The sequence below is a fragment of the Crocodylus porosus genome, unplaced genomic scaffold, assembly GCF_001723895.1.
Source record: "Crocodylus porosus isolate Cpor-Errol unplaced genomic scaffold, CroPor_comp1, whole genome shotgun sequence".
In the NCBI taxonomy this organism is placed as follows: Eukaryota; Metazoa; Chordata; order Crocodylia; family Crocodylidae; genus Crocodylus; species Crocodylus porosus.
In genome coordinates, this window is record NW_017728886.1 from 96,431,373 (window position 1) to 96,451,468 (window position 20,096).

At 42.0% G+C, this 20,096-nt stretch overlaps 1 protein-coding gene across 1 annotated transcript in view; it reads left to right on the forward strand.

Annotated features, from left to right (window-relative positions):
- The window catches only part of CNTNAP2 (contactin associated protein-like 2), a 1,403,431-nt gene extending 1,392,183 nt beyond the window's left edge, over nucleotides 1–11,248 (forward strand). The window contains exons 24-25 of the mRNA XM_019535795.1: nucleotides 7,618–7,689; nucleotides 8,762–11,248. Coding sequence (XP_019391340.1) covers nucleotides 7,618–7,689; nucleotides 8,762–8,961 — 272 coding nt within the window. The 3' untranslated portion in view covers nucleotides 8,962–11,248. The remainder of the gene's footprint in view (nucleotides 1–7,617; nucleotides 7,690–8,761) is intronic.
- Nucleotides 11,249–20,096: the final 8,848 nt, after the last annotated feature.

The following is a 20,096-nucleotide window of genomic DNA, read 5'->3' on the forward strand; positions in this document are numbered from 1 at the left end:
CACAGTATGCAGCTTTTTTATTCAACCCAAGTTTCAGAAAGCCATTAAAAACAACTGTATTTATAGAGATATAGGATTGGGAGTGATCTCAAGAGGTCATCTTGTCCATCCCTTTCCCTTAAATAAATCAAAGGTACTTACAACACCCCTGACAGATATTGTCTAGCTCCTTCTTAAAATGACAAGAATTCTACAACCTCTCGATATAACCTACTCCAATTGCTTAACTGTCCATATAGTAAGATGGTTTTTATTCCCCTATATCCTACCCAAATTCCCCTTGCTGCAAATTTAAACTGATTGCTTCATGTCCTATCCTGTGTGGAAATGGAGGGTCTGTCCTTTAGATAGCCTTTCTGTCTTTTAGAATATACTTACATTAACCCTTGGTCATCTGTTTTCTATGCTAAATAATCCAGTTTCTGCAACCCTTCCTCATTGGTTACGTTTGCTAAACTTCTTATTTGTGTCATTTTCCTTTGAGTGCACTCTAATTTTTGCATCCTTTATAATAAAATGTAGTGTCCAAAACTAGACCCAGCTGAAGCTGCTTGGTGCTGAATAGAGCAGAATCATGACCTTCTGGGTCTGACCCCGGCGTTAATACAGCCCAGAATTTGTCTTTTTTCCATTGTTGACTTGCATTCAATGCAATCCCCTCTAACCCACAAAATATGTTCTGCAATACTGCTGCCAAACCAGCTAGTCTTCTTAAATTTGTGGACTTGATTTTATTTTCTTCCTAAATGTAGTACTTTGTTGTCTTTTATTGTATTTCATCTTATTAAACTTGGACCCCTTCTCCAATTTAACAAGAGCTTTTTGAATTCTAAGTTTGGCAAGTCAGCAGGAACTTTTAAATTACATCATTCTCTGTAGAGAATGGAGCTAGAAAGTTGCAGTAGGATTCAGTGCTTCAGTATCTCAGATCTACCATTTCTCTAGCACTGAACACACACATTCACCTCTGCTCAGCTTGTCCAGTTCTGCCTCCCCTTTCCATCTAGTGGTTGCTGTAGATATCCATCCATACCTAATAGCTTTACACATACTATAGGGCCTTTGATGATACTACAGGATCTTGTTAAGTGTGCTCAGAAAAGTTAGGCCCCTCAGACATCTGCTTATAGTGATCTTAAATTCCCAGTCATTAAAACAATATTAAAAACATGGATTTTGCCTCTAGCCATTCCTTTAGTCGCCTCCATGTGTTCAGCTAATTCCACCTTGCTCTGTTAATGCTTAGGCCAATAAAAGAATTGAGAAGATTGCACAGCCCCTGAAAAGTAAGCTCTCCCTCGATTGACTCTGCAGCACTCATTGAAGCTGATCTGAAATTGAATGCAGCCAGTACAGCTGTGAAAGGAGGAGACAGCCAAGGAGTCAGGGGTGCTATGCAGCACGCAGAGCTGAGTCTTTCAGCCTGTGGGCCTTTTGGCTGCAACTGCCATCACCAACAGTTAACGCTGCCACTGTTCAACTCCCATTGCTGCAGCTACTGAGGCCACTTCATTGGCACAGCTCGCACCCATGGCAGGGGAGGAATGTTGCCACTGAATTTAGTGTTTTCAGTTGTCTCTGGTGCCTAAAATGGACAGCAGTTGGTGATGGGGTTTGAGCAGCAGACTCATTAATTGTGGTAGCACTAACAGCTGCAGTGAGAAGTCCCTCCATTCAGATCCAGCTTGCCAAGTCATTCAAGTGAGACTCCCTGCTCTAGAATATGATTTATGCTTAGGTTCCGGGCCAAAGCTAAACCAAAAGCCCTAAATGAGAGGAAATGATATAAAGAGCAGTGCCGTCTACCCTTCATTGTGCAACTGCATTGCATTCATAGGACATATGAGAGTTCAGATTTCTCCTATCAGTTGTCACCCACAGCACAGCCTGGTATTTTGGCACAATAGTTACTGACATATTTTTTGCTACTGGGTGATATTGGCACCTTAGAGCAAAAATAGTGACACAGCTGCCAGTGCCAAAGCACAGGACTTTGTGAAATATAGCACGTGGTTACTGAAGCATTCCTGGAAGTGCATTGCATTATGTGAGTTTTTCCCAGAATCTCTGAACCCAAATTGTAATTTTTTTTCCAGGATGGATGCCTCCACAGGAGAAGTATTTGCTATGTTGATTACCCTTTGCTTCCCAGTGAGTTCATGCAGATGGGAACTTGACAGCTCAGAACCAGAGAAGGGGACAGGAAATTCAGGAAGAAAGTCCTAAATAATTAATCTGTTTTGGTATAGAGTCCAAGCCCAGCCTTCACAACCTAAGTCACTAGTTGCCCCTAACTTATAGTCTCAGCCAATGCCTAGGCAATGTGCAGTGTTTAGAACAAAAAGTAGTCAACCTCTTGATGGAGTTGAGCTGACTTTGCCTGGTTAGAATGGCAGTGAATAACTGAGGTGTCTTAATTTTTCCCCTTTGTCCAGTATTACAGCAGAAATTCAGCTGTAGTCCCTCTGGACAAGAAAACTACTTTTTGCTTTGTGGGATAGCTACATATAATAACTGCAGCTCCATGACGCTTATTTGATCTGGGCAAGTCATTATTTGAGGCTACTGTAGTACAAGTAACTGGCAGCGAGCAAGGCCTTACTGGGATATATTGTAAAATTAAGGTCCCAGAACTACTGGAAGTATTTGAAAAATGAGGCGTGTTTCCCAACCGTAATGAAACAAGAGTGAGGGAAGACACTCACCAAGTAATGCAGCTGCACATAGACTCTTTATTATCCTACTGTGTTTCAGACTGCAGAGTTTCTAGGTATTATCTTTAGCTGATCTGTTAATAGTTGCCATGAGGCAGGAATTTTCAGGCACCTTGGTTTATATCCAAGGAAGCAGAAAAGCACACTGCATCCTTGCACAGTTGCAGCAGAAGTGTTAACAGTGGTATGGCAAGCCTAGATTATTCAGCATGTCCTTTATTTCCTAGGTTAATAATTACTGGGTAGTGACCCAGGCAAGAAGCCTGTTAGCTTACCATGGCAAGAAGTAGGTATTGGAAGAATGTGACTTTGAAAGGCTGAAAGGCGATGTGTCGGAAAGACATATTTGACTGGCATTTACTGTCTAGAATGCCCGCTCTTACTTGGCTGGCCTCGCTCTCCTCCTTCACTCCTCTCTGGAATCCTTCCTTCTGCTTAATTCCTACTAAAGGAAACCTCATTTTGTACCTTTTAACCTCCTCCCTCTCCCCTTGCCCCCACATCACTTGCTACTACACTTCTGCTTGCTGTCTAGAAGTCGTATGTGATTTTTTTTCCTCCTAGAATATGAGTACAAGTTCTGTTTTGCTGGTTTTTCTCCACTTCCCTTTCTGTACTGCTGTCTCCATCCACTGTTACCAGATTTGCCCACTACTTTGGGGTGTGCTGAAAGAGGAGTAAAGAAGGAAAAATATACCCAATTACCACCAGTTTGGCTATAAAAGTTATTTATTGCTAAGTAGATGAAATATATATTGACACTAGTAGTAATAGACATGCAAAGGAAAAACAAACACAAACAGTCACAGTATACCCTGGTTTCACTAAGTATTTGGGGAAACTTAGCTCAAGCTTAACTAATACAGTTCAAGTTCAGAAATCTATGCTTAGACAGAGAGAAGAGAAAAGAGAGAGGGAGCTGGGATCTCACCAGTCCAAGGCACTCGGGTTGCAAAGCTGACAAGTCAAAGTTCTCAGCACGATCCTTGAAGGGAGATGATCTGCCTCCTTAAGCCTCTCCAGAAGAAAGCGGGTAGTGTCACCACACACTGCTGCTTCTTTTACAGATTTTTATACCCTCAGTTCAGCTTCTTTCAAGCATTCTCAGTAGTGTAAATCAAATTGTCTTTTTCTATTGACAAGGGGTTATCTGATTGGAACATCTCAGGAACCTGATTGATACTCAGGAAACACATACTTAGGAGCTAGCTTGACATTCCTGTGGATAGCACATATACTTGAGGGGATATCTCCTGGTGTCTTCAGAAACCATAGCTTGCAGCATCAGGGTTTTGTATTTTTACTTGCTGTGAACAAGCCTCAGTTTAGCATGACTTTTGCAGATCTTACTATAGTCTTTTAACAGACTTAAGGCACTTATTGGAGTGTTCATAACCTGTTGTGGAGAGGACTTCCACCAGTCGTCTCCGGAAAAGTATGACAACGCTTGTGGACAGGGCTTCAACGGGCTGGACGCTGTGATGAACCCTGTACATTGTTCAAATGTTATCCATACCCCCTCTGACTCGGTCTATTGCTTCAGCATTCCCTAACCTGGCCAGCCGAGTTTTAGCCAATTAAGTTTACGTAGGCCTCCCATAGTGGGACCGGGGAATGTACAGCCCGAGATGCCTAGTAAACTTACTTTTGCTTAGAGGTGTGTGTGGGGGGGGGAGGGGGAAGGAAAAGTCCTTTGTAAATCCAGATTAGAACTGATCTGATAAATGCTGAGCTGGGTATGGGGGTTGATTAGCATTTGGAGCACAGCATCCCCATCATGCAGTGCTCCCCCTGCTTCGCTGATCCCAGAATTCACTGCAGTCTCTGCTTCAGGCTTTCTGTTCTCCAACTCTCATGTAAATGAATGGTCATCTGTTCCCATTTCAGATGCAAATGAGACCTAGGGCAGTTGTTTCACTTTTGTCACCCTTATCTGGAGGGTTTTAGGTGTGTATCTCACTGCATCTTAATCAGTTTCTGTTTAGGTGGGGAGGGCGATTCTTTGTGAGTCAGACAGTCTGTGTCCTGTGTCAGGGTTCCCCAAGAACATGGAGCTGACAGGTAACACCACCTCAGTAGTATACAGACACCAGTCATGTAACTAGCAATTGTAATGCCCTAGGCAGAGCACTGGAGAGCAAGAAGTGCACTTTTCACCCTAGCTGCTGTTGCCATAATGCAGGGTCCCCAGGCACTGCCACTCTGGTGTCCCCTCTAGCTTAGTGCCTGGGACTAATGTCCCACTCACCCCACCCTAGTTAGGCTGTTGCACTCTCACATGCTATTGGTAGTGGCATACACTACATAGTAAACTAGTGTCATAAGGGGGTTTGTTCTGGGCGGGGGGGTTCCTCTCAGTCAGAACTCCCAGTGACATAAAAAAAGGATCCCTTTTCTGGCACAGAAACAAGTGCAGAGGCAGTAATTAATTCAGTCTGTTAATGAACTGTGTGGCACTTTTTGGGAAGGGAGACAAAACTCATTGACTGTGGTGAGGTTTGTTTTATTCGGCTGATTTTTAGCAGTGTAAACCGTTGAACTAGGCTCCAGCCAGCAAAAAGATGTATGTTCAGACCTGGCTCCTTTTCCAATAGCTTCCCAGCCTAGCAAACTTACTTTTGTCTTCACTACCCCCATCACATCTCCCTGGCTTTTTATCATCATGAACTATGGTCCTCCTCCCCCGCCTCCATGGACTTCCTTTCACAGCCCTAAAGAGCCTGCTGTGATGGTGCGGCAGCTCAGGAGGGATCCTGCTGGGGTCCGTGTCACTCTTCATGCAGTTTCCTACACTACCATTGGCAGTGCCTCCCTCCATCTCCAATACAAATTGCTAGTGAGAGAGAGTTCACTGTGTAGCCCAACCTACCCCTGCAACCACCACCATCATTTCTCCCTAGTTCCTTTTTGAAAGAGCTTAGGAAGAATTACTCAAGAAATCTCAGTAGCTTCAAAAGATAGCAGTCCTCTTCTATGTTGCTGCTGCACCCTGCTGTAGTATAGTGGGTAGGGCAGTTTTCACCAACCAAGCAAATGGACAGCTTTTAAAAAAAAGTAAAAGAGCTTTTAGTTTACAACCAGGTTTTCCTTTTTGTTTCCTTCCTCACAATAATCAAGATAATGCTATTGTTGCACTTTGCCAGCAACTGCCTCCTCCACCAAGCTGAAAACCTGTCCCTGTAACTGATGTTTCAGGGTCACCTAGGGTCACTGCCCTCTTTGAAGCAGAAATTGGAATTTTTCTTAAAGCACTATATCTGCAAGAGGCCCAAGAGGCCTGGTTCAGAAACACAGGTAGTGACAAATGACAAGCAAGCAACTTGCTTCAGATAGGCCCTCATAACCAGACCCAAGAAATGGCCTCTTGCTTCTGTTCAAGGATGCTTATAAACTAGCAAGCATGAGTAGTTTGTTTCCATCCTAGGGCATCCTTGAGAAGACTTCTCTAATCCCTAAACCTTTTTTTAGCCCACATAGTGAGCCTGAGCTATTAACTTTTGTATGGCTGCCTTGCAAAACAAAAGGCACATTATTCTGTTTCTCCGACACCTGAATAGACCCATTTTAAACCCTTTAACAAGACACTGGAAGCAGTAAATACACAAATGGCTTCTAATGGTGACCTAATACAGCAAAGAAAGAAAGCTCCACCTCCATCACTCAGTATTTGAAATTAGCTTTAATAGCTTCCAGTGCTGCCCCCCCTCCACCCTCCAAAAAAATCTTGTTGGCTCATTAGAAGCAATACGTATTTCACTGACAAAGTATTAAATATGTATAACTCCTTGCACAACTTTCAGAGTTAGCTTAGATACAGCAGTTCAACACTGCAGTGACGGGCCACATGAAAGAATTGTGACGATACATCAAATACAAGAGATTCCTCCTGAAAATACTTCACGGTATTCAGCGGATACCAAAACAAGAACCTCCCATTCATATGCTACACTCCTTCTGAACTGGTTCTGTGGCTTGGTTTTGCCACAGAGGAATTACTCGTTTGTTGAACTTGGGCTGTGTACCCAAAAAACACAAAAGTACTTTTTTGATGCACACAGTCTCTAAGGATCACATGGCATTCCCTAATGATTGCAAACCCTAGAATCCCCACCGGACAGCAGCGGTCAGTAACAGAAATTGCATTGAATGCGTTCTATTTTCCTCTATCGTTAGGGAGTCAATGTAAAGCCATAGAAGCTTTTGTTAGGGGAACATGCCATGCACTTATTCAACTATAGGTTAATATATGCTGATGGATTGCCTCCCTTACTTGAGTTAGGTTTTGAAATGAGCAACATAGGGTAGAGAAGAGGAAAAAAGAGATTTGGGCTCAGGTGAAGAGGAAAATCTTTTTTCTTCTTTTTGTAAATACTAAAATAAAGATAACAGTTAACTTTCTTTTTAACTCTCACTTAACAATGCCGGGATTGAAGCAAGTGTATTTTTTTTTAAACCAGTTGTGATCTACCTTTTGGTCCTGCTGGCTAGATGAGTGATGTGGGGCCCAACCACAGGATGGGGTTGGCTCCTACACTGGCCCTGGTCACTGCATGCCTGGATCTTGCCTCATACCACCCAGATTCGGCATGGCATGCCCAGATACCAATTCACTCCACCCTATGTGCCCAGTCTAGTGCACAGAGTGGCGGGCTTCACTACCTGACCCATAGGGTTCCCCAAGTTTCCAGACATTTGCCAGAAGGGGAGTGGCAGTTAACACTGACATTGCTCCACCACTGCCAAATTTTCAGACCAATGAAGAGCCCTTCAGACTGGTTGATGTGGCTCCACAGGCCAGATCTGGACCAAAGGCCAGGGATTGAACACTGCTGTTTTAAGCCAATGTACACATTTTCATTAATTGGTGGTGTTATAACATGGATCTTTGCTTCCCTTTTTACAGCCAGTGCTGATTTCCCATACAATGGCCAAGCTATAGGAGATGGAGTTAACAGGAACTCGGCCATTATAGGAGGTAAGGAAAAAGTAAACGTTAGTTGAGATGATTTGTGGCTTGAGTGTAGGCTGTAATGGCAGAACCATTCAAACTGCCTGGTTTACTATGGGGTCATCTACACAGGAAAGTTACACTAGCACAAAGTAAGGTATGAATTTAAACCAAGATGGATTATTTTGGTATAAGATGATTCTCCTCTGATTTAGTCATTCTGGAAGCAGTTCAAGCCAAGGCAAAGGAAAGCCTTTCTCATTCTGTAATAGAAGAGTCCACTTGGTGAGTTATGCTGGTATAACTATATTAGTACAACTGGCAACATTTCTTGTCATTTAGTCCAGTGAATTAGTGCAGACAAACTAACAGAAGCCTAATTCAGGACCCACTGAGGGAAAATCAAGCTCTCAGAATCAAAGGCTGCATGTTGGGTTCAGTGCTCTCTTTGACAAAGATCAAGTTAATCTTGCCCTGCTTTAGGGGCCACATTCTGCTTGACCACTCATGGATCCCACTTGAGTTAATAGGTTTGCTTATGGTGTCAGGTGCTAAATTAGCAGCAAAACTAGCTTTTTATAGAATCATAGAAATTTAAGGTTGGCAGGGACCTCAGGAGGTCATCTAGTCCAACCCCCAGCTCAAAGCAGGACCATTCCCAACTCCACAACTTTTGTGAGAGGCTTTTCCTTTATCAAATTGCAGAGCACACAATGTGGACCCTTATTTAGGTTTATGAGCAGGTGTCCCAGCTGCCTTCCCTGCCCTGTAATAAGGAATAGTCAGATGACCAAGTTTGTCTTTTTTTGCTCCACGAATTATCAACATGATGGGGGGAGGATGACAGAGTCCAAGTGTACCATGCAATTTTTCTGAGAAATAAAACTGTTATCTTCCACCATTTCCTAGAAATAAAAATGGTACCTTATCTTTGTAGCAAGCAGTGTTGAATTAAAGAGTATATTCTTAATAATATAACTTTGCTCAAAAAGTAATTTTTTGATTTTCTGTAGCTGGATAAATATAAGAATATCTTTGGGGGTTTTAAGTGACAGTCTTGCCTTTTTCTTCATTTTTGACACTCCCCTCTCCCCCTTAGGTGTCATCGCTGTTGTGATCTTTACCATCCTTTGCACACTTGTGTTCCTGATACGCTACATGTTCCGTCACAAGGGGACCTACCACACTAACGAGGCCAAAGGGGCAGAGTCTGCTGAGAGTGCCGATGCAGCCATCATGAACAATGACCCCAACTTTACGGAGACTATTGATGAAAGCAAAAAGGAATGGCTTATCTAAATGTGTGTGTATGGGGACGAGGGGGGTTGGCATTATGGCTGGGGGGGGATTGGGGATGACTCTTTCAGTGAGAAGAAAACACTCTACTTCGGACTCTTGAGCACATCTACAGTAAAAAGATCAGCACAACTGGAGAAGCAAGTGACAGACAAAACCGTTGAGATTGGGGGGGGGAAGAATAACACACTAGCATTTAAGAAAAATACTTTTTAATATTCATTTACAATGAATTGCCCCTTCTGTATCCAAACAACAACAACAAAGAGCAGCTTTTAGAGCCTCAGCATTGGTTAAAATTTGTCAATAATACCTGTCTTTCTGTGTGTGTTTTAGAGGTGTTCTAAATTCCCATAATGATAACAGGGCCAATTTTTTACATTTTTTAAAAGCCCTTTAGAATGTGGATATTTTTGTCTTGAGAATGGCAGACAAGTCCAATTTTCTGTGTTCTTTTCTTTCACACATGGTCAGTTCTAGACAGGTTGCCATAATCCGCAGGTCTTGTTCATAAAATGTTACATTTGGTGTTGTTTGAATTGGGGGGTCAAAGTGTTAAGGGGGGGGCAGGGAAAAGAGGATTGATGCTTATTAATATCTGTCAATTTTCATAATGCCACCAACCTGTGCCAACACTGTAAGAGTTCATCTTTGACACAGGCACCTAAACATGTTGATTGTGTACAGTACTTATCAGCAATGTAAAAATACTATTATTATTCTTTCTAGCAGAGAGGCTTATCACAAAGCACAGGAAGCTTATTTTGTTTTGTTGTTCAAATCTGAAGGAGGATGATACCATTCGAGTGTGTAGACCTAGTCTGTTTTCTGTATCTTTGGCTATGACACTGCTGACTTGAGGTCACATGCCAACTTAAATTCAGCTCTACCTGTGATTATATTGGCGTATACTGTACTTAGGCATAAGCATTGTAGTAGGGAATTAGAGCCAAACTTTACTGTTTGTTTGCTTCTGTTTCTTTTTTTAATAGGCTGTCGCAGAAATTAGTACAGTTCTAGTGAATGCATTTGATCCAACAGACTTCACGTAATACTTTTTTCTGTCCTTGGCATACCAATTTGGTTTGTTCTTTAAATCTCTGGTTTAAATCCCTTTGTGAAGAAGGCCTCTGTAGCAGCATTCTCACAGGCAGTAAAGTAAAGCAACAAGAGGCTTGGACATCTCTGCTCAGAGTGCAACAGCCACATAATGTTACTATTTCATATATACAGATTGGCCTGACTAATTTCGTTCTTTGTAAGGTAATTTTAAAGATGGCAAAGGCAATATCTAGCACTTCAGGGAACACAGTCTCTCAAACCAGCTGAATTTCAGCTTGTCACTATGAAGGAGGCAGTCAGTTTGCAGTGATGGTTAGCGGTAGCCTGAATAGCTAATATCATTTTTGATGGCAATAAAATGGCTTTGGCTTCCCCACTGCAGAGGAACAGGGTTCTCCAGTGATCTGGTTTGAAAGAGACGTAGGGCCTTATGGGTAGTTGTGCAGTGGAACAGAATGTAGATATGAATGTATTGCAGGCATTTACTGTGCATTTAAACAGAACCAATGCCAAGAGTTTCTTGTGGAAAGGATTTATGCCTGTGGCATTTTTGGATTCACATAACCTTATATATTTACAGTTTTGGCATGCACAGCTTTAATCCATTCTTACAGTACCTGCTTGCAAGGAAGACTTATTTGAAATTCAAATGAACTGTAATCTCATGAACCGAGCAGTGCTGTTCTTTTAATTTCTCTCTTCCTTTTTGCTTTGTATGTTCAATTATGCTGGTTGATGCTGTAAAGTGAAAGGAGATTTAAAAAAAAAAGTTAGAGAAGAAATATTGGAGCATTTCAACTGTTCTTTGTATTTCTAAGTCTCATTGTTTCTTCCTTGTTTATAAACGCAGTTTGCCAGACAAGATGACAAAGTTGGAGAGTCTGGTTTAACAAGTTAAACCTAAAGTCCTTTGCATCAGAAACTGGGCTTGCCGAATCACTAGCGAACGTAGTATCAAACCCACTGATTTCTTCAGGGTATGGATTTGGACTCAGCATGTAAACATGGCCAGTTTTTAAAAAAATCAATGACTGTTTTCTCAGGTAACTTTACAGAGGTGAGGTTCCAGTTGGATGGGAAACTAACTTTGCTTCTCTTGTGCTTAGCACTGCTCTGCTTCTAGGATTATCATCTATCTCTCACTCTCAGCTGAGTGGAAGAGTCTTTAATCCTGTTTGAACCTAGGGGATAAAAGAAGAACCTCTTCTCTTGGAAAGCCTCAAAACAATATAATGGTACTTTGAGATTAATCTGACATGCACTACTGTCTATTTAGCCAGGTCCTCTACTGTTGCAAATCTCTACTTGACCACAACTTTTGTTTATCCCATTGAAGAAAATCACACTTTTCTTTTCCTTTTAATATTTGGTTCCAATTGGTATGTTAGTCATTTTTAATAAAAAGCAGGCCTGTGACTTCAGCAGGTCAAGATAAATCAAATGAGAACATAACATCCGTGTTCTTAGGGCCTTGTTACACAGCAATTTTGGGTACCTCCTGGAGCTAACACCTGCATTGTCCCCCACATTAACACCTGAAACTAGTGTTATGCACTTGTTATGCAACTCAGAGGTATGCCACTCCAGGGCAGGTTTGTCTCTGATCCATGTTATCCAGCTCATGTTAAATTAAGGTGTAGCCAGTCTAGGCTACCTGTAATGTAAATAACCCACTGCTCAGCCACACTGTCCCCAACACCCCAGGTTCCTGCTCATTGCCCTCCCCCCCCTTCCCTGCCGCTTACTTGTGCCTACGCACACTGTCTGTCCTGGGGGAGCAGGCAATGAAGGGTTAATCTGTCCTACTGGCCACCAATGCTGCTCTTTGGGCAGGCTTAACCCAGAAATGAGCAGCAGCCTGATAGTGGCAAGGGCAAGAGGGCTGGGCAGGTAGGTTAACCCTTCCCTATCCCCTGAGACGGACAGTGTGGGCAGCCACAAGTAAGTGTGGGGGTCGGTGGGATGCGGGGGGAAGAGGGGAGCCCCAGGAAAAGGGGGCAGGGAGCAGGGGGGAAGCCCAGAACAGGAGAGGTATTCAGTCCTCCAAGCCTCTGCTGGCCTGTACAGGTGACTGCTCCAAACTCGAGCTGGCAATAACACTGATCACCATTTGTACTGCTTATCATGTAAGGTGTAACAAGGCCTTTAGATTGTGCTGTTGCTCGCAGCAACAGTGTTTGCTTTCTAACTGAATGTAGTTGTTGTGAGAGGGGGCATATTCACTACCTGAGAAACTGGGGTCCTTTTGCTTTTCCTTACCCTATGTGTCACTACAATGCAGATTTTCCAAATAAAGTGCCTCATCCCTGGCTGAGAAGGGCAAGCGGATGGCTGTCCCCCATCCACTGAAGTCTTTGGGCTGCTGGTTAAGTTAGCAACAAGCTTATCATTTATAGTGCTTGGCTCTGTGATGGTGACATCTGTCCATAAATAACTAAACTGAGACCATCAACTTCTTCCATGTGCACGCACCCATGAGCACGCACATGGAAACAACCTCCAGCTATTACTGACCTGGATAGATATAACCACTGTCTTAAATACGAATACAGTGTCTATTTCCTTAATCATCTGGTTTCCAAACTTCTGTATCTCTTCATAGGCAGTTCGTTAGAACTGTGTTCATTTTGTTTGGCCAGCTGGGAGGGTAGCTTCATGAGTGAGAGGAAGGTAGTGAAAAACTTCAATACTTTGATGACTTTTCTGACTCAAGATGAATAAAACACTCCCTTCACCCTGTCATTTAGTTACTGAAAATCACACCGAGAGTTACATTACTAACAGTGTATTTCCTGGAAGCGAGGTAGCTAAGTAGTCTGAAACAGTAGACATGATACTGCAGGCCAACACTTGTTCTGTTCTCAAACACTGAATGGCTGCCTAATTTGGAGCCCACTTGCTACAATGCTATGGGGATTAGGCTTCCAATGGACTCCTTCAGAAGCCCAGGAATTTCAAAGCAGCAAGCTAATATGAGCCTCTTGAATAAGCCTGCAAGCCCCATCTCTGTTCCAAAAGAGTTCTCCTCTCTGATTTTCAGTGCTGGCACTGGGAGACCTCTATTATGACTCCAGGTGACTGCACCTGTTCCTCTTCGTGCCAAAAATTCATACATGATTCATGAAAAAGTTCACAGATACCTGCAAGAGAGTCTGTATTGACCAAATGCACTGTTAAAATGGCATATATCATATGTGAGCTATTGGCAAAGGACTAAATACATCTTCCTATATGAGACAAACCTCAGTCACATCAGAGTGAACCCCACCGATCACAAAACTCTATTCTGGCTCTAAAATGTACTAAAATAATTAAAGAAACATAATGCATATTCTTCGAGTCATCCATTTTAATCATTTACTCAGCTTGAACGTGTGATTCTTTGCATTGCTGGCTGTTTTGGCAGAAGGGGCAGGGAGGTACCCATGATGTTTCTAAAATAGTCTGCTCCTGCTTACATGGATGTTAAGAGCAGAATTCCCATTGATTTCAGTGAGGGCAGGGTGGATTCCAAAATTGTGAGTCTTGGAATTAGTGAGGTAAATATTAGTGAGGTAAATTTCCTAGGAAATGAGCTGGGAAAGTCCAAAGAGGTTCTGGCATGGGCAGAATGGTGAAAAATCAAATTAAGAATCATAGAAAATTAGGGCTGGAGGATCTGAGGAGGTCAATACAGCCTTGGTGTAAATACAGCTTTTACTAGCAATCAACCTTCTGATTTGTTTCTTTTGTATTAATTCAAATAATCCTTATTCCATATTTAGTTGACCTTAGAAACAACCTTTACAAGAATGCACAATTTAAGTCAGAACATGAGTATTCTGCCTACCACATGCATTGTAACTTTGTTTTACTGCACATATTTGTCTTTCCATGGAAGTTGCCACTTAAAAGGTAGGGCAACATTTTTTTTCCCTACAGGTAGTATGGTGCACATAAAAGGTGGCTTTTAGCAATATTTGACTAACACTGCCAAAGAGTGGGGGATGTTTATTTGTAAATTTATTGTAGTGCTAAGAGTTCATTTTAGAAGTCAGTCTATTCAGTCACTATGTTTTAATCAGAACAGCATCTCTTTTTAATGGCAGATGCATCTAATTTCCAGGCTCTCTACTGAAATATGAAGCTACTTTTCAGTCTGATAAGCAGTAGCTTTTAATATGGTTCCTCCCTCAGTTTATCCTCTATTGTGCAGCGGGCATGATGAGACTTAGGTTCTGCTTTCCAAAACACGTCACACTAAACACTGTTTATCAGATTTGGTATCCCATCCTAGAGGAAATGAAACAGAAATCTCCCCCTCTCAAAGTGACAGCATGCAAATTGGAATGAAAAAAAAATGTATGTATGCCTAATATTCTTTGTGAATGTCTCTCTTTAACAAAAGTTCTCTTAGAGACCAGACTGATGAATAAAAGAATAGAAATGTTAAATAGTTTTAATTATCCTAACAGCTGCTCACTTGTGCTTTGTCTGTTCTGATCATTATCTATACTTTTTCCTCTCCAGTAACAGGAAATCAATTTGAAAAAGACAGAAGTCTCTGCTTCATGAGAAAAGGCTCAGAATATACCCAAGCCTCTCTAAATGTTCCGGCTTGTTGTTAATAGTTGGTCTAATAAAAGAGATCACATCTACCCAGAGAACCTTGCTTGCCTATGTCCTTAGACCAGCACGACTCCAGCCAACAATCCTGCAGCCCAGAAGGTAGTTCAATGCAGAAAGAGGGATTGCCCAGCTAAAAGAAGTTGTTAGGCTATGTTCAGTTTTTCTTTCCTTTCAGCTGGCCTTTTTTGCACGTTCAGAGCTGGACCACAGCAGCATAAATCCATGTTGCTCCATTGGTTTCATGAGGGCTAAACCCATGTAGGTCAGCTGAGGATATGAGCAAAGAGTGCCTGTAGACATGCTATGGCACTGCTCCAACATGCTGTAATTACAGCGCATGGGAGCAGACTTGATTAATTACTGTACTCCTGGTAATTACCACACTCCAGCCAGCCTCCACATCTTATGTATTAGCATCCCTGCACTTCAAAATCGCAGCAGGTTTTAGTTCAAGTGCCCCCACGCAATTTTGAAGTGTAGGGACACTAATACATGAGACACTGGGACTCTTTAATTAGAGCAGCTCTTGGACCACTCTAATTAAAGTGCTCCCCCTTGCCCCCCACTGTCCCCACAGCATGTGTAAAAGTGCCCTGAGTTTTCATTTGTTCAAAATGATTTGCCCTTAGATTCACTAGGCATCTTATCTTCTGCATTATAGGATTACATGCATGTAAAAGATCCATCCCTTTGAAAAAGTGTAGTTGTGTTGCTTCTCCACAATAATTTGGCTTGGAATATGAAAACAAGTGTGTTGTTGAAGGCACAGGAGTACAACAACTGAACTTTAAGAAAAGCATGTAAAAACGAACAGGGAAACAGTGAGGCTACAAAACCCAGTGAGATCAAGGAACCTGATTATAGCTTGGTTGTTGCCAGCCTTGTGGACAATTGCTGTATCATATTTCAAAGCTTTACTCCTGTTTGGGATGTTAGTTTATGGAACACAGTTATTGTCTACATGACAAATTGTCAATGTGCTCTGACTGGTTCATCTGTTGCAGCTATATTTGTACTGTAGTAGCCCGTAAAGGAGAAAATAGACGTATGCTTTAGTAGAAGACTGTTCATCCCAGTGGGAAAGTTGTCTTACATCTGGAGCAAAGCAATAATAGCAAAGACTTCAGTTTTGTTACCAGCTTTGCTTCTGACACTGTGTAACATCAGGAAAATTTTTAGCCTCCCTCTATTTTGTTTTGTGTAGCGTTTTCACTGAGGTCGCACAAAGCAAGTGAGCGAGGCAACATGCCACTAGTTTGTATGGCATGTGCATATTTGTTGAGTACACACACACAATTCCTTTTCATTTTGAAGAATGAAATGTGTGTGGGTAGAGTAAAGACAGGTGGAAAAGTACTAGACACCGATGGTTTGTGTCCGTCTTGAAATGCAGCAGGATTAGGTAGGAAAATAAAAGATATCACATTTACCCAAAAAAACTTGTCTGCTTATGCCCCATTATAGTTTTGAAGTTGATTTGGATAAGTTATTACCCAAACTGCATTTTCTTGACCATCCAAAGTACAGTCTAACTCTACCTCTAATATTCTGTATGATTCTGCCCTTCGTACAAACTGGGGGGGAAACCCAGTAACTATCGACTTCCAGATACCTTGGGGTGGAAAGAAAAATGCTTGATGGATGCAACACAAACAAATCAGACCAGGCACCATGAGAGCATGGCTCTAAGAGGTTTGAGCACAGGAAATGTTTCTTTTAAATGTTATGAAGGTTTTTTTCCCCTGTAACAACTGAGAAATGTGAAGCAATTGTTCTAACAGGTGTAATATAACCAGAATGGCTACTTTGATAAAAGAGGAACAACAAAACAAAACCTGAAGCAGTTCATAGATTCAGGTGCCAAATCTGGTTCATCTTCTTTGTTCCTTCTAAGATAAGCTAGGCTACAATATTGTCTGCTTAGGCCCCTTTTGAATCTTATTGAATGGGAAAAAAACATCTAGATTAAACAACCAGGACATGAGAAAAGTGTGTATGCCTTGCTTTAGCATTAATCCATGTTGTTGTTCTAATGTATTAGGGCATAATAAATGTACAGGCGCTGTAAATTACATTTTTCAGAATTAAGTCTGCCCTTTGCACAAGCCAGAGCAGTGACATTACCATTTAAATCACTAGAAACATAGCAGAGCTATTGATTGCTGATAACATATAGTAGCCTCCGCTGTACCTGATCCTACAAAATGACTGCTGTAATGAGCTCGTATTTCATGAACGTTCCTGTCAGGCATGTTAGGGCAGGCAGCTGAAATCCCTTAAGTCTTAAGAAACAAGGACTAGGTGTTAGCTGATGTGAATTATATGAAAGGACAAATGAGAAAACACATGATTTGATTTTTGAGGCATTGCTTGGAATGCCAATAGTTGAACAACCCATTCACATTCCCTCTAGTCAAAATGTTTCCCTGTGATATGTACCATAGGAAGCAGGGGTGAGCGGGGCAACCACCCCAGGCACCAAGCAAATGCGTGCCAATGGGCATTGTCCAGCCAGGGCAGGGCGTGGGACAGAGCTGCAAGCAGCTCATTTTGGGGGGCTTCAGGGATGGGGGAAGGGCAGCTCCCACTGCTGCATGCACTCCCTGGCAAGCATGGGGGGGCCATGTGCCCCCCAGGTCTGTGCACAGGGCAAGGGCAGACTGCTACTTCAGGCTTTGCCCCAGACACCAAATTTAATTGCTACAGCACTGTTCGGTACAGGGGAGATGCTGGCCATAAAGTACCTGAGTACCTATACTCTGTATACATAATTACCAACAGTACAAGACTTGTAGCAGGGCTCTCACCTCATCTGTCCAATGCAAAAAGCAGAGGAGCACCGTAAGCAGGTGATGGCATATATAACATTAGCAGAGTTGCAAGTGAATGAACCTCACACGTCATAACCTATGTTATTTGGTATAGTAATGATGCCACCTGTATTGATGCTGGGGCATGGCAGGCATCTGGGTCTGTTCTAAGCCCTAGGGCCTTGGTGAGAATGGGAGTTAGGTAGGCTGTTGCTGACATTACCTCTCTGCTGTCTACATTGGACAGACAGGGCAATTGCTGTGTAAACGAATGACACTGGGTTTAGAAATACACAAAGGCCTGTGGCAGAGGACTTCAGCCTGCCTGAGCACTCCATCACTAAACTCTGGGCAGCTGTTCTTAGGCAGAAAACCTTTAAAAACAGATTTCAATGGGAAACCGCAGAACAATAAATCACCCATGGGCTGGATTGCATTAAGGATGGTTTAAACAGGGACTACAGATTCTTATCCCATTACCTGGATTACCTTTTGTGACCCCTTTGTTCCTGTGGGTTCTTTGCTTGTTTGCCTCTCCCAGCACTTCCCTCTCCCCCCCACCTCTCCCATTTCCCTCACCCTTCTTACCTTTTGTATTTAAATCACTCTCTGCATTATATATGCTGTTCTGTGCACATCCTTTCACAGCACTGGATGAAATGAACTCCATCTCACAAAAGCGTTTGAGCTATATATAATATTTAGTTAGGGTAGTTTTGCACCTTACAGATGATCTTCTGCTTGACTTCAGAATAGCATAGTTAATGAAGTCTCTCGGCAAAGACAGAGTTTTTTAACAGTCATTCTCTGAAGGAAGAACTTAATTTTAGCTTAGTTTCACTTTCCTAAATAGGATTTTATTAAAATCACTTAATGGAGAAATAGACCTATTATTTCTTTTAAATAATATAAATACCCCAAGAAATGTCAACACTGGTTCTCAGATGCATGTATTTCATTTGCTTCCACTTTTTCCAACATCAACAAAAATAGGATGGTAATTATCTATTCTCTGTGCCCACAGGGGACAGGACAGAGAAACTTCGATTGGATATTAGGAAAAAATTCTAACCGTGAGGTTAGTTATGTACTGGAACAGATTACCTAGTGAAGTTGAAGAAGCTCCATCCTGACAATTTTTTAAGTGCAGGTTAAACAAACACTTGGCTGGGATGATTTATACAAGAATAATCCTCTCTTGAAAAGTGGGTTGGACTAAATGACCTGCTAAAATTCCTTATGCCCTCATTCTCTGATTTTTTTTAAATATCTATTGTAAAATCATATGAGCATTGCTTATCTCATCCCCAAGGTATTTTGGCATTACACTTACACAGAAAGCCTTCCCAGTGGGAGTTAGTTCTAGCGATTTATAAACTGCTACTGCTGTAACCAGGAGAAAAGTATGATTAGGATCGTGTTTAGTTAATTTCCATTTCTGTGGACCAGAATTAAGCAGGCCCAGCTAATTTTTGAGAGCCTACAATTGCTCCGTTATGCACTTATGTTGTGACTGATCCACTGGAACCCAACAATAGATGCAAAATCCAACTGCTTCAAAACAGGACAAAATTAACTTGTGTGTAGGAAGCCTGATCAAGGTTGAGGCCCCTGTTATGCCGTATTTTTTTAAAACCAAACTGGAACATTGGCCTTTCACTGGCTCTCTTCAGGGGGTGTAATTTTCACTCAGTATGCTAATTAATAAGACCTTTTATTTGGAACTGATCTTCAGTTGCTCAGATTCATCAAGGTCAAATAGTTGTTGCATACAATGTCTTTGCTCTTGGAAAGCTGCTCATTGCAAAGGCAGAGCCTGGGAGATGAGATGCAGTGGTGTCTTTTCTGTGAGGATTTAGCTCATTGAGAATGCTATTATCCCATTTGAACGTTGCTAATTAAGAAATGCTAAGATGGCTGGAAAGGATTGGTACAGATATGTGCCAGTATGTAAATATCAAACTAAACTAACCTTGCTTCATTTCTTTGGGAATTAAATGGATTGCCCAAATGCTTTGGCATGTACTGCCTGAAGCTAACAATTTGCCTAGTTTGGATTTGCTCCTGTGGCTCCCCTTTCTCCTCCCTCAACCCGTCCCCCACAAACACACACACACTTCCCTCGCCCCACTTAATGATTGCTCTTCTGGAAGCAGTAGATTGGGCTAAAGTGGACATATGTTTCTCAGTCTTCACGACATGGAGTTGAAGCCTTTTTTATTGTGCATACCTCCTGTCACATCTGCCTTGCATACAAAGTAATTACTATTAGTAAGAGGGTCCCCATAAATCAGTCTCACTGGCAAATTATCTTGGATCTCAGACCTTAATGCTGCTCACAAATTGACATATCCATATTTCTCTGTCTTTCTTCGTCAAGATGGTGACAAATGGATTTCATTTGAATGTGGGAGGGAGGAGAAGAGTGTTTAGCAGAGATTAGGGTTGAATGAGGATTCAAATATCAGCTACAACAGATCCTGCTATTGCAGAATACTATCAAATATCATTCAGGCAGAATATTTCACTACTCTTCTTTTTCAGTCTTTCCCTGTATGCCACGTGTAAGCATTCTGCACCCAACATCAGGCAAGAGCTCAGTTAACTCAGCGTCATCTTGTTCGAGCTGTAGAAATGCATCTTATTTACTAATCTCAT